The 14,845-nt window shown below is 43.4% G+C and overlaps 3 protein-coding genes across 47 annotated transcripts in view; 1 reads left to right on the top strand and 2 right to left on the bottom strand.

Annotated features, from left to right (window-relative positions):
• LOC110520805 (PHD finger protein 20-like protein 1) overlaps positions 1-762 on the bottom strand; it is a 30,383-nt gene extending 29,621 nt beyond the window's left edge. For 18 of the 37 annotated variants that reach the window (XM_090186376.1, XM_090186387.1, XM_090186397.1 and 15 more), the window contains exon 1: positions 600-743. The gene's annotated coding sequence lies outside the window, so the exon portion shown is untranslated. Of the gene's footprint in view, positions 1-599 lie in introns of all 37 variants that reach the window. The other 19 variants (XM_090186359.1, XM_090186369.1, XM_090186382.1 and 16 more) reach the window with 3 other exon arrangements.
• Positions 729-11,211, top strand: LOC110507177 (acyl-CoA dehydrogenase family member 10). Of its 9 annotated transcripts, none has more exons than XM_090186538.1 (13): positions 729-864; positions 1,107-1,269; positions 1,743-1,891; positions 2,041-2,235; positions 2,774-2,932; positions 3,165-3,324; positions 3,723-3,849; positions 4,147-4,215; positions 4,368-4,549; positions 4,804-4,954; positions 5,181-5,326; positions 8,734-8,910; positions 10,293-11,211. In XM_090186538.1, exons 2-13 carry the CDS (start codon positions 1,107-1,109, stop codon positions 10,436-10,438), a joined length of 1,824 nt encoding a protein of 607 aa, XP_090042664.1. In that variant the 5' UTR covers positions 729-864; the 3' UTR covers positions 10,439-11,211. The 9 variants fall into 9 exon arrangements, with proteins under 9 accessions (XP_090042664.1, XP_090042655.1, XP_021442753.3 ...); XM_090186529.1 differs by having other exon boundaries at positions 742-864; positions 3,723-4,044; XM_021587078.3 differs by having other exon boundaries at positions 742-864; positions 3,720-3,849.
• Positions 11,104-14,825, bottom strand: LOC149984775 (coiled-coil domain-containing protein 127-like). The gene is made up of 4 exons (XM_090186552.1): positions 14,562-14,825; positions 13,859-13,991; positions 13,114-13,367; positions 11,104-12,057 (listed from the first exon to the last, which is right to left on the bottom strand). The coding sequence occupies exons 2-4, from the start codon at positions 13,980-13,982 to the stop codon at positions 11,596-11,598; spliced, it is 840 nt and encodes a 279-aa protein (XP_090042678.1). The 5' UTR covers positions 13,983-13,991; positions 14,562-14,825; the 3' UTR covers positions 11,104-11,595.
• Between the last annotated feature and the right edge of the window lie 20 nt (positions 14,826-14,845).

Raw genomic sequence — 14,845 nt, 5'->3', positions numbered from 1 at the left:
CTAGCCTAATTTACTAAACTAGGTAGCTAGGAGGCTATCGTAGACTAGCTAGCTAAAGTCACACAAGCGGTTGGTGGGTTAGCTAGCATGTCGGTTATTAAAAGTGGCAAAAGTCAAGTGATAAAACAAGTGTTATATTAACATTTAATGTCTGAACAAATAGGATATTCATTTGCAACAAAACGTTTAGCTAACTGGCCGTTAGTTGTCCATTTACTATGGTACCTAATGCTACAGTAACTAGTTAACTTTGCAATAAGTTAGCTGGCTAACGTTATATTTTTAACTGGGCTAACTAACGTATTACTAGCCAACTAAACGATGGTGATAATGACAAGGGCAAAGAAAGTTAAGATGAATATATTAATGAAATCCATGTATTTCACAGATTAAATGGCAAGCGAACCACTATTTGGGTTAGCTATTAGCTTGTCCGACGATAACGCTAACTTGCTAGCAGCAAGCTAATTTGCCAAGCTCTGCAGAATAATAGCTAGCCAAAAAACTGTTAGCCAGCTTCTAGCTATCTGATGGCATACATTCTCATGTATTTTGTGAGTGCATTGTCCTCTTTGGAATGAATTGCAAATTGTTTTTACCTTTGCGAACACATTTGGTAAATGATCGTTATTGTTATAAACTCATATCATGAGTACATATCAGTCTTCTTCCCATTCTTCTGCTCAGATATTTACCCTAAATAAAATAGAGGACGTAACGACGTAAGCACACGCCATGATCACATGACCTACATTGAAGTACAACATGTCTGCATTGTAAACAGTACTGCAAATATGTCTCTAGAATACAAGACTATCACATAATATTCTGCAATCAACGTTAGCCTGCGTAAGGTCAACACAGGTAAGAGAGAGAGACGTTGACAACTATCTGACATTGCCTGACGGTGACAACGTTGAAGTAAGAGGTCAGATTGAAAGGAGGAGGAAACTTTTCTACTGTCTCATGTTTTCAATGTTAAGATTTTGATAAATTCAAGGAGGTATTTTTGTCAGAAACAGGGCAGCAATCTTTACTTGTTTTAGAGTGTTCTCTTCTCCCATTTGACTAACAATCTTTGTATTTTTTTCTTGTGCAAAACCAAGATGATGAAGAAGATGCAGACTGCTGCACGATTCAGGTCTCAGTTGTGGAGTCTGAAGATGCCTAGCCTCTGTCACAGAAGCTTTGCTGCCATCTCCACTTACAAAGCTGTCATTTTTGACATGTATGGAGTTCTCATTCCATCACCTGTCAAATTGGCAACAGGTATGTTATATAGGCCACACAATGTGCCACACAATGTACCACACAATGTACCACACAAGCCTTGTATAACCCAACATCAAAAATAGGCCATTACGGTAGACCTACTTATTTCCATTCAACTCCTAATGGAGGAAAGGGCCTCAATACATAGGGGCGGCAGGGAGCCTAGTGGTTAGAGTGGAGGGGCGGCAGGGAGCCTAGTGGTTAGAGTGGAGGGGCGGCAGGGAGCCTAGTGGTTAGAGCGTTGGAATAGTGACCGAAAGGTTGCAAGGTCGAATCCCTATGCCGACAAGGTACACATCTGTCGTTCTGCCCCTGAACAAGGCAGTTAACCCACTGTTCCCCGGTAGGACGTCATTTAAAATAAGAATTTGTTCTTAACTGACTTGCCTAGTTAAATAAAGGTTCAATCAAAATAAACATAGAAGTCAATATAGTGCAACATAATATTCTCGGTCTCTTTTTCTCTCTAGTGTTTGAACAACAGAACAGTGTTCCTCTGGGCACGCTGGGCAAGGCCATCAGGACAGGTGGGGAGGTGAATGCGTGGAAGAGGTTCATGCGTGGAGAGATTGGGGCTGAGGAGTTTGTGGAGGCCTTCGGCAGGCAGTGCAGTGAGATGGTGAGCTTATGTCTACTGTCTATCTGTACGTACAGCCTGTACCCTATGGGCCCTGGTTAAAAGTAGTGCACTAAACTAGGGAATAGGGTGCCATTTGGGATTAAACCCACATCTTAATTCATTATCCCTCTCTGCTGCTCCACCCTCAGGCAGGAAGTCCTGTTCCCATTGGCTCATTCTTGTCTAATCTGACCAGTGGGCCAATGACCAGGCCTCTACCCGTCATGATGGAGGCCATTTTGTGTGCTCGCTCCAGGGGCCTGAAGACTGCTGTTCTCAGCAACAACTTCCTCCAGCTGAACGGTGACCCCTTCCTGCCTCTGGACCACTCTCTCTTCGATGTGGTGACTAAGCATTTTATGGTTACATCGAGTACGTCCCAAATTGCACCCTATTCCCTATATAGTGCACTACTTTTGTTCAGAGCCCTATAGGCCCTGGTTAAAAGTAGTACACTACATAGGAATAGGGTGCCATTTGGGACGTAGACATTATTTAGTAATGATAGTAAAAGTAACACAAATAGTAGCTGTGTAACAGTTAGTAGACAATTCTATGTCAAATTTCAGTGTTTGAGTGCAGAAATGGCATTATGATTACAATGTAGACTTCCTCTCTCTCTCTCTCTCAATTCAATTCAATTCAAGGGCTTTATTGGCATGGGAAACATGTGTTAACATTGCCAAAGCAAGTGAGGTAGACAACATACAAAGTGAAAATATGTCCCCATCCTGCCTCTCACCATCCTTCTTTCCCACCTTTCCCATCTCATTACTCCTCTCTCTATCTCTCCCTCTGTCCCCATCCTGCCTCTCACCATCCCTCTTTCCCACCTTTCCCATCTCATTACTCCTCTCTCTCCCCCCACATCTCTGGTTGTAGATAGTTGAGTCGTGTAGGGAGGGCCTCAGTAAGCCAGACCCTAGGATCTACCACCTGTGCCTGAACAGACTGGGTGTCTCTGCCCATGAGGCTGTGTTTCTGGATGACCTGAAGTTAAACGTTGAGGCAGCTGCCCAGCTAGGGATGCATGCCATCAAGGTGAGTGAGCCGAGTCTCTGCATTCTTAACTCCCCCATACCCATACCACTCTATCTTGGAGATGTTGTGGTGTACTGGGCAAGTGACTGCAACCTAGTGAATGATCTCGCTGTTTCATTGAGCAGTGTTTCAAGTTCCTCCCCAAGCTTCGTAGTAGTCACCAAACACTAAGGAACATAACCCACAGACTCTGTAACCGAGCCACCGGTGAGTGATAGATATTGTTCTTCAGGTAGGGGACATTGCAGTGTCAGTGAAGGAGCTGGAAGGGGTGCTGGGGATCCCCCTGTCAGGGTTTGTTCCTGGGCCTGGTTCTGGCCCTGTGGCCACAAAGCTCCCTATGGACCAACTCACACAGTACCTGAGGAAGGCTCTCCATCTGTCTGACAAAGGTACATCTATCCATTTCTTTAAATAACAACTTGCACACTACTCTTGTCAGTATAACTGTAGTTTAAAATATTACGTATCGGCCTCTTGGCCTTTGTCAGAGCTTCGTCAGAACATTTCAAAACTTCTGTCTAGAAATGGATAGAATTGATATTACCTCAGTGTTGTCAGTAGAAAGTCCCGTAGCCTCTAAAGGCACTGGGGGAAGGGAGGACCAGGACATGTATGTTGATCTATGATGTCTGTCTAGAAAGCTCACCTATATGATGGCTACGTCCCAAACAGCACCCTATTCCTAAAAAGGGCCCTTTGTCAAAAGAAGTAGGAATAAGAATCCATTCGGGACACACCCAGTGTCTCTATTTACTGTTGATGCTGTCTGTCTCTATATCTGAAGCAGACTCTGTTGCTGTCCAACAACTCAACCCCAGTCAGTCAAACTCCTTATATCACTTGACCACTGGAGGGCGCCATCTCCTCCTGAGGAAACAGCAGAAGACCTCCCGAGCCATGGAGACAGAGTACAGGTTGGGCTCCTCCAACACACCACCTACCAAGCTGTGGGAATTAGACGGGTGTGAGATGGAAGTGATCAGCATCTGGATTGATCATTCGTCTCTTCTATCTAGATCACTGTGTCTGTGTCCCAAACGGCACCATGTTCCCTATATAGTGTACCCTATGGGCCCTGGTCAACAGCAGTGCACTATAGGGAATAGAATGTCATTTGTGACACCATTTGTGTCATTAACCTTTTAAGGTCATTTCCAGTTGTATGTAGAAACGTTGTGTTCTTTCATCACTCTCTTCTCTGTACTCCACAGGTTGTTGAAATCTCTCAGTGGATCCGGCATCCCTGTTCCAGAGATCATTGATCTGTGTGAGGACCCAAGGTGAGAACGCACACTGCCTGACAGACACACACACAGAAACAAGCACAGAAACATACATACACTCATGCACGTTACATAGTTCTAGATGATTCATTTTTTTATCCCTGTTTGTCTGTCTCTGTTTTCTTCCTGTATGTGTTTGTGTTGCCCAGTGTCCTGGGTGCTCCCTTCCTCTTGATGGAGGTCTGTCTAGGGAGGATGTTCAGTGACCCCTCCCTGCCAGGCCTGACCCCTGGGGACAGGAGGGCCTTGTACCAAGCCGTGCAACACACACTCTGCCAGATCCACTGTCTAGATCCTAGAGCAGTCGGCCTGGAGGACTACGGCGAGCCAGGTAATTCATTTATTTAGCAAAGATTGTTTTGTGTCATTCTCTCTCTCTCTCTCTCTCTCTCTGTCTCTCTCTCTTTCTTTCCTCTCTCTCTCTCTCTCCTCATTCTCTCTCTTTCCTCTCTTTCTTTCACTCTCCTCTCTCGTTCTCGCTTTCTTTCACTCTCTCCTCTCTCTCTTTCTCTCTCTCTCTTTCCTTCTCTCCTTCACTCTCTCCTTCATCTTCTCTCTCTCTCTCTCCTTCTTTCTCCTCTGTAGTGGATTACATGGGGCTTCAGGTACAGTGGTGGACTCAGCAGTACAGGGACAGTGAGACTCCGCCCATCCCAGCCATGGAGAGACTCATACAGTGGCTTCCTCTGCACCTCCCCAAACACCAGAGATCTACGCTGATCCATGGAAGCTTCAGGTATAACAGAAACACACACAGCATGTATATTTTACATAATCAGCAGTAATATTTGTATTTGAAAAGTCCTGATTAGGTGTGCATCCCACATGGCACCCTATTCCACATATAGTGTACTAATCCCATCGATCTGGTCAAAAGTAGTGCACTATGAAGGGAAAAGGGTGTCATTTTGAACACAGCCGTGGTGAAATGAATCCAACCCAAAACCCCCTCTGGTCCATAGACTGGAGAACCTTGTGTTCCACCCAGAGAAGCCAGAGGTGGTTGCGGTGATGGACTGGGGCCGTTCCAGACTGGGTGACCCTCTAACAGACCTGACCTTCAGCTGTATGGCTCACTGCCTGCCCCAGGACAACCCTCTACTGACAGGTACCATTATACCACCTAGTACTACTGCACCCTACCAGGCCCACGGATATAAAACTCAAATGGCACCCTATTCCCATGCGCCTTGGTCAAAAGTAGTGCAGTATATAGGGTGCCATTTGGGATATAACCTAGAAGTAGTATGCATTTACACTGAACCAAAATATAAACACAACAAAAGTGTTGGTCCCATGTTTCATGAGCTTGAAATAAAAGATCCCAGAAATGTTCCATTAGCACAAAAAACGTATTTCTCTCAAATTTTGTGCACAACTTCGTTTACATTTCTGTTAGTGAGCATTTCACCTTTGCCAAGATAATCCATCCACCTGACAGGTGTGGCATATCAAGAAGCTGATTAAACAGCATGATCATTACACAGGTGCACCTTGTGCTGGGGGACAATAAAAGGCCACTCTAAGATGTGCATGTTGTTATATTATGTAAAAAATAATGGTGCAACGCTAATAGATCTAATATTATTTTATAACAAATGTGCTTTCTCCCGCGTTGGATACGGTCGCTGTCCGCAGTTCTGAAACATAATCTTCAGTGCACCATAGAATTGGCACCTTTCCCTATGTTGCTATGTGCATAGTAGCAAAATTAACCATCATATTGGGATTGAGAACAATTCATTAAACCATATTCAGATGGGATTAGTTTTACTGGGGGTGGTCAGGTAATGTAATTATGTGCAATTCCAGCCAGAATAACCTACTGTTTTTTGGTCCTTTGATAATACCAGTTCCTTGCGAATCGACATCCCTGTGTTTTGAGAGAAATGTCTGAGTTTGATAAGAAAACAATAACTGATTTGATAGATTGAACATAGCCTATATACACTAAGTGGCCAAAAGTATGTGGACACCTGCTCGTCGAACATCTCATTCCAAAATCATGGCCATTAACATGGAGTTGGTCCAACCTTTGCTGCTATAACTGCCTCTGCTGTTCTGGGAAGGCTTTCCACTAGATGTTGGAACATTGCTGCGGGGACTCCATTAGGCCACAAGAGCATTAGTGAGGTCGGGCGATTAGGCCTGGCTCGCAGTTGGCGTTCCAGTTCATCCCAAAGGTGTTCGATGGGGTTGAGGTCAGGGCTCTGTGCAGGCCAGTCAAGTTCTTCGACACCGATCTCGACAAACCATTTCTATATGGACCTTGCTTTGTGCACAGGGGCATTGTCATGCTGAAACAGGAAAGAGCCTTCCCCAAACTGTTGCCACAAAGTTGGAAGCACATAATCATCTAGAATGTAATTGAATGTTGTAGAGTTAAGTTAAGTTAACTTGGGGCCTAGCCCAAACCATGAAAAACAACCATTATTCCTCCTCCACCAAACTTTACAGTTGACACTATGCATTGGGGCATGTAGCGTTCTCCTGGCATCCGCCAAACCCAGATTTGTCAGTCAGACTGCCAGATGGTGCAATGTTATTCATCACTCCAGAGAACTTGTTTCCACTGCTCCAGAGTCCAATGGCAGCGAGCTTTATACCACTCCAACCGACACTTGGCATTGCGCATGGTGATCTTAGGCTTGTGTGTGGCTGCTCGGCCATGGAAACTAATTTCATGAAGCTTCCGACGAACAGTTCTTGTGCTGACGTTACTACCGAGGTCCAAACTGCCTTTGGAAGCGAGTGTTACAACCAAGGACAGACAATTGTTACGCACTTCAGCACTCGGGGGTCCCGTTCTGTGAGCTTGTGTGGCCTACCACATCGCGGGCTGAGCCGTTGTTGATCTTATACATTTCTACTTAACAGCACTTACAGTTGACCAGGGCAGCTCTAGCAGGGCAGAAATGTACTTGGAACTGACTTGTTGGGAAGGTGCATGCAACTGTTTTTAGTCTGCTGTAATAAAGGCTTTATGTATTTATTTTTTTGCGTTAGAACAGACTCTCTGGTATACATATTTAGTGTTGCTTACTGTTCCAAATGGTCAGAGAAAATAATAACATTATTGTAATCTAACAACACCTGTTTGGCACATAATACTCACGCAACGCTTGCTCCTATACATTCCGTTTTCTAGATCTCCAGTAGTCTCCACAACCAAGTCAAATGTCTTCCACAGATCTGACTTCCCCTTTCCCTCCTGAACAACCAGTAAACATTCACCCGTTTTGAGTTTCTTTCTTCACGTCCTCCACATCCATTTTGCAGTCGACATAACTGTGTTCGGAGTTTGTTATAACCAATTTATTAATGTGATTATGATGGGCTATAGGTCAGGCCCTATTGGTCACATGCATGCGATGCATGAGAGTATGGGTTGAGTGAAGAGGGAACATTTTTCCTAAACAAATTAGGGATTTCGTTAACGGAACTTTTCAGTCAGAATCAAGACAGAAACGATATGGCTGTAATGATGTGGCAGCTTTAGCATGGACAGCGCAATAAACACTTGCTGTGTTGTGGTGCCTTTTCGCTGCAGTAGGGAGGAGAGCGAGACAACGTGCGTCAGTGACACAGGCACTCGCTGTATTTTTTTTTTAACACATTGTGAGTAATTTGTGTGACGTTAATTTTATATAATCAAACAGTGTGCTTAAAGCATCAGACAAGCTAAGTGCATATGTAGTTGGTTTTATTCACATAGGGTGTGTCTGTCTATATATGGAAAAATAAGTTTAAACATTTTGACCAATCGATTGGTCGAAAGAACAGCACTACTCTCGGTTGACCAATATTTTTATTTTAGTTGGGGACAGCCCTAGTATGGACAGGCATAAGCTATGGACAGCTAATACAATTACATTTTATTGATGGCCATTTGAATGCACAGAGATACCGTGACGAGATCCTGAGGCCCATTGTGGTGCCATTTAATCCGCTGCAATCACCTCATGATTCAGCATGATAATGCACGACCCCGTGACGCAAGGATCTGTACACAATTCCTGGAAGCTGAAAATGTACCAGTTTTTCCATGGCCTGCATACTCACTAGACATGTCACCCATTGAGCATGTTTGGGATGCTCTGGATATACTTGTACGACAGCGTGTTCCAGTCCCCGCCAATATCCAGCAACTTCGCACAGCCATTGAAGAGGAGTAGGACAACATTCCACAGGCCACAATCAACAGCCTGATCAACTCTATGCACTGCATACGGCAAATGGAGGTCACACCAGATACTGACTGGTTTTCTGATTCACGCCTACCTTTTTTTTTTTTTTAAGGTATTTGTGACCAACAGATGCATATCTGTATTCCCAGTCATGTTAAATTAATAGATTAGGGCCTAATGAATTTATTTAAATTGACTGATTTCCTTTATATGAAATGTAACTCAGTAAAATCTTTGAAATTGTTGCATGTTGCGTTTTATATTTTTGTTCCGTATAGTTATGATTCAATATATCAACACAGTGGTGGTTTCATTGTGTTTCCTACAGGTATATCTGACAGGGGCCTAGTCCAGCTGGGTATCCCCACTGTGGAGGAGGTGATGGGGCAGTACTGCAGCTCTATGGGTCTGGAGGAGAGAGTCCCAGACTGGAACTTCTACATGGCCTTCCACCTCTTCTGCCTGGCAGCCAGTCGCCAGAGAGAGAGCAAGAGTACCATTGCAGGTACCAGAACATAGACCAGAGTTTAGGATTGTGTCTCAGGCAATATCTTCAATGAGAATTAATAAAGCTTCGTAAAGGTACATTGTTTGGATCTTATAGCTTGTCAGCTATTACTTGGTCCTCTGTAGCTGTTGGAAGAGCATCACTCTTGCAACACCAGGATAGTGGGTTCGATTCCCGGTACCACTCATACATAAAATAATCTATGCATGCATGACTAATTTGCTTTGGATAAAAGTGTCTGCTAAATGGCATATATTACTATTATTTAGTTAGCCTAACAATCTGTCCAGATTATATTATTACTTAGCTGGCCTAACAGTCTGTCCAGATTATATTATTACTTAGCTGGCCTAACAGTCTGTCCAGATTATATTATTATTTAGCTGGTCTAACAGTCTGTCCAGATTATATTATTACTTAGCTGGCCTAACAATCTGTCCAGATTATAGTATTACTTAGCTGGCCTAACAGCCTGTCCAGATTATATTATTACTTAGCTGGCCTAACAGTCTGTCCAGATTATATTATTACTTAGCTGGTCTAACAGTCTGTCCAGATTATATTATTACTTAGCTGGCCTAACAGTCTGTCCAGATTATATTATTACTTAGCTGGCCTAACAGTCTGTCCAGATTATATTATTACTTAGCTGGCCTAACAGTCTGTCCAGATTATATTATTACTTAGCTGGCCTAACAATCTGTCCAGATTATATTATTACTTAGCTGGCCTAACAGTCTGTCCAGATTATATTATTACTTAGCTGGCCTAACAGTCTGTCCAGATTATATTATTACTTAGCTGGCCTAACAGTCTGTCCAGATTATATTATTACTTAACTGGCCTAACAGTCTGTCCAGATTATATTATTACTTAGCTGGCCTAACAGTCTGTCCAGATTATATTATTACTTAGCTGGCCTAACAGTCTGTCCAGATTATATTATTACTTAGCTGGCCTAACAGTCTGTCCAGATTATATTATTACTTAGCTGGCCTAACAGTCTGTCCAGATTATATTATTACTTAGCTGGCCTAACAATCTGTCCAGATTATATTATTACTTAGCTGGCCTAACAGTCTGTCCAGATTATATTATTACTTAGCTGGCCTAACAGTCTGTCCAGATTATATTATTACTTAGCTGGCCTAACAGTCTGTCCAGATTATATTATTACTTAGCTGGCCTAACAGTCTGTCCAGATTATATTATTACTTAGCTGGCCTAACAGTCTGTCCAGATTATATTATTACTTAGCTGGCCTAACAGTCTGTCCAGATTATATTATTATTTAGCTGCCTAAATCTGTCCAGATGTTAACCTTGCATCTGTTTTATGAACAATATGTAGTTGTAGTCTTAACTATCCCTATTTTACAGGACAAACCGGCTCTGGGAGGTTAGCTGAGCAGGTGGCTGACCTGGCCTGGGACTTTGCCACCAAAGAGGGCTTCCGTATCTTCAACGCCATGCCCAGGTCACCTCATGCAGGCACCTCCCCTTTAAAGGGGCAAGTAGCAGAGTGACTGCTTTGTTGTTTTTCAAATCCTGGATTGCCCCCTTTAAAAACCAGATTTCAGTAGCTGAAATGATTGGCAGGCATAGAGGAAGTTGTATGTTCTTTCGCTTAAGTACACATTACATCACTACATTTATACCCAGGATATTGTTTTTCAACGGGAAAAGGTCAAAAATAACTGGAGTGGGACTGTTCGGGGTGTCTTAGAGAGGATGACTGCCCATCCAACCCAGACTTCCAGAGCTCAGCTGTTCATCCACTATTCCCTCCAGGAGCCCTGGGCTACTGTCTCAGCCAGGAAACGGCAGCCTTCCCTGGGCAGGATCGCCCCTGGCCGTAGATGGCCTAAAACTGATAGGGAATTGCTGTGCCTCAGAATATTTTGCACTTGGTTTTTCTCTTCCTGGTTTTTTTCTACTAATAACAGCTGTTTCCAATAAGGCTTTTCTTGCAATAACTGTGGTTGTTGTTTTTTTTTCCTACAAAACTTCATCTCTGGACGAGAGTGTTCGCTACATGAATAAAATTTAAATGTTTGCTCAGGTCTATTTCTTCGATTCAGTTTACATTAGTTCAAACTTTATGGAGCCTGTGGAAGCTATGGTCAGCAATGCTTGTCAGTCCTGGGCTTTACTCAACCAATACCTCTAATTAAATAACCCACACAAAGTATCTAGTCAGAGATGTCAGTATGTTATTACATGTCATTACACGATCGTATGACACAACCACAGTCTGTTATAACTTTGTATATTCTGTCAAAATAAAAGTATATCACTATTCTTTTCTACATGACTGACCAAACAGCTGTGATGTCCAATGTGGATATACATGATTTTATCAAAAGGAAATATTCCTCTAGAATTCATGATACTGTATCATATCATCCAACATTGGGTTTGGAGTGCGAAGACAAAACTATAGTTGTGAAAATATCCCTGACATTCAATGACAATTCCATTGGCATTTACTGTGTTTCACTAGTAACAAAGTAAGCGTTTACATTTGTCAGGAGTCATAAAACGATGTAGAGGAAATGAAATATACAAACTAATTCACCATTTAGTGAAAAAATAAAACATTTGTGCAGTCAAGAAGACTGTTACTATATACTCAAGGTCAACCCTATCAAGGTCAACCCTATCAAGGTCAACTCTATCAAGGTCACTTGAGGTCGTTCTTATCTGGTGTAACTCCCAGTATTGAGTCCTCTGCCCGTTTATGCGTCTCCATGGTAACCTGAAGCTGCCAATATCTGAGGTAGAGCCACATCAAGCTACCATTCTTCCTCTTGTCCATTTTCTTCACGTTGAGGAGGCGATTGTTGCCTTTGGCACAGTAGCGGTCGTTCTTAAAGATATCCTTCAGGTCTCCCTCCAGATCTGTATCCGTTCCCAACGGTTCCTTCACCACCTTGAGGAGCAGGTTCTTCTCCATCTCCAGCCTATGTTCCCTGGGGAGGAGCAGGTTGCAGTAGGCCCCCTGTCTCTCCACAAGGTCCTCCTCCAGATCCTTCAGCATGGCTGAGGCCCTCTGGTGCCAGTCGCTCTCTCTGGCCAGAGCGTGTTGGAGGACGGCCCCAGCGGCGCCGGATTCTAAAAGCTTAATCTTCTCTTGCTCCAGAGCCTGGCGATTTGAAAATGAAATGTTTAGTAAACACAAGATAATACAAATCTCAACTGTTGCTTCAGGGTTTAGTCTAGTGGTTAGTTACACAGCACTGTGGTTAGAGCGATGGGCCAGTAACCGAAAGGTTGCTGGATTGAATCACTGAGCGGACAAGGTCAAAATCTGTTGCTCTGCCCCTGCGCAAGGCAGTTAACCCAGTGTTCCCCGGGCGCCGAAGACGTGGATGTCGATTTAAGGCAGCCCCCCGCACCTCTCTGATTCAGAGGGGTTGGGTTAAATGAGGAAGACACACCTCTCTGATTCAGAGGGGTTGGGTTAAATGAGGAAGACACACCTCTCTGATTCAGAGGGGTTGGGTTAAATGAGGAAGACACACCTCTCTGATTCAGAGGGGTTGGGTTAAATGAGGAAGACACACCTCTCTGTTTCAGAGGGGTTGGGTTAAATGCTGAAGACACATTTCAGTTGAAGGCATTCAATTGTACAACTGACTAGGTCTCCCTCTTTCCCCTTTCAGTACACGTGTTGTTATACCAGTGTCTGCGTGGGTTTGAATCTGACCCATCGTCCTTCTGGAACACATGTCATACCTTTCCTGTCTCTCTTTCACTGTCCCTATCTGTTCAATATAAACATCAACAAATAACCTCAGCTTATAACAACTCCATCTTTTAAAAGCAACATTCCCCTCACACCTTCAAGGCCCTTACCAGGCTCCACTAGGAGATAAAACTAAGTTACAGATGCATTCTCAAACATTTTGATCATTTCAGCCTGTAGTTTTGAAAGTGTTGCTCATGAGCCAAAAGTGGTCCCTGTTTTTTGTGTACTACTTCATTTAATTGTGTACTACATCATCCAGTTGTGTACTACATCATCCAGTTGTGTACTACATCATCCATTTCTTGCGACATGCTACGAATTTTGCAATTTGTATGATATCATACGAATTTAGAAATATGTGTGATATGTTACAAATCCAATTTGTGCTATATGTTACAGATTTGCTGTGCTTAAGATCCCGGGGTGCATCTTTAAGTCAAGTCCTCCTACCTCTCGTTCCACCTGTAGCTGTTTGCGTTCCTCCATGACCTGCTGGCTCTGTGAGATGAGGGCCTGGCGGTACCCCTGGACCCTCTGCCTCTCCTTCTCCAGCTCCAGCTCTAAGATGGCCGCTGCCCGCCGGTTCTCCGTCAGGGTGTCTCTGTACTTCATCTCAAGGTTGGAGGTCACGGCAGACATGTCCTGGTCGTACCGGGCCTTGACCTTTATGATCTCTGTCTGAGACTCTCTGGTCCAGATCCAGCCTGAGGATGGGAGGTTGTTTGGTTATTATAGGGTGTAGTCCTGACTAGGGCTTAAACCCAGGACATTGTGGCTGTTGACCAAACACCTTCTCATATAATAACCCACCAACCTCCCCTCCTCAGAGAAGGTGTTGGTGCAACAGTCCCATGTTCAAGCCCCGGTTAGAACTACCCCATCGGAACTACCCCATCGGAACTACCCCATCGGAACTACCCCATCGGAACTACCCCATCGGAACTACCCCATCACTTTCCTGCAATATTATATGTAGTGATTGTAATAATACTGTCATAATGTTGTAATGACAACCTATTTGGTGAAGGGCAATGCAGTGAAGTCACCACAAAAGAGTATAAGGCTTGTCAGTGTCTGTCAAAGTAAGTACAAGATTGGCCTACAACTTTTGTCTTCAGTTGTATATACGCCACATGTCATGTATAGTGAATATCCTGTCCTTGTGCAACAACACTGTACTGTGCAGGCTACTTACGAAAGGCAGCCAGCCCCAGCATTGGCACGAGGAGGGCATAATTCCATTTGTTCCCGTCAGCAGCAGCACCTTCTTGTGGGTCTGGCCCCATGTTCCATCTAGGGGGGTCATTCAAGTTGTTCATGGAGGTGCCCTATTCCAGGGGAGAGTCGAATGTTTATACACGTACCTGTCATCACCACATACATTGTTTTATCTAGCTAGCTGACTAGCTGTTGTTACATACAACCAACCTGACCATAAGGCATTACCTTGACCTAAAATGAGGAATAGTAATAACGTTAATTATATTTAAATAAATAGCTAGGCAAGTCAACTAGAAAATATTAGCAGGGGAAACGGTTGGTCTTATGTGATATCAAACTCCCTAAACCACAACATTGGCATGCATCCCACATGACGACTGGCACAGCAATGTAGCTAATGGCAGTCTCTCTTTGTTGTCATTGTAACACTTTTAAAAATGTCCATTCTTTGGCCTGAACATGAATAGCTAATTAACACCAACAAAACAAGTGCGGTTTGCTAGCACACTTGCCACAGCTAACACAACAACACAGCTTTACATGGTGGTTAGCTTGCAGGCTAAAATTATCAACAGCTAACTGAGTCATTGCATTAGTGCACGGCTATTTCAGTCCCAAATAACACATTGCAAAGAAGCACAGTATATATATATTTTTTAAATTGAGCAGACGCTCACCTTGACAAAATGTGTCTAGGTCAATTAGCTATACATTTGTCCCTGTACGGATGGGAAAGAGCGATTATACGTTTTTACTCAAGACAATTACAAAGAGACCACTTGTTTTGTACGAGGGTGTTACAGTCGAAGATATAGTCTCTATGTCATTACAATATATGTGTAAAGAGAAATTGTTTATTTAAAACTCAACATTTTATCAGTCTTAATTCATTTATTTTATCTAATGTGTGCTGAAATGGATTTAGAACTTGAAGCGTTGTCAAAAGCCATGAGCCTCCCCC

The sequence above is a fragment of the Oncorhynchus mykiss genome, chromosome 2, assembly GCF_057628025.1.
Source record: "Oncorhynchus mykiss isolate SJ-2025 chromosome 2, ASM5762802v1, whole genome shotgun sequence".
Lineage (NCBI taxonomy): Eukaryota > Metazoa > Chordata > Actinopteri > Salmoniformes > Salmonidae > Oncorhynchus > Oncorhynchus mykiss.
This window is presented reverse-complemented; position numbering and strand designations above follow the sequence as displayed.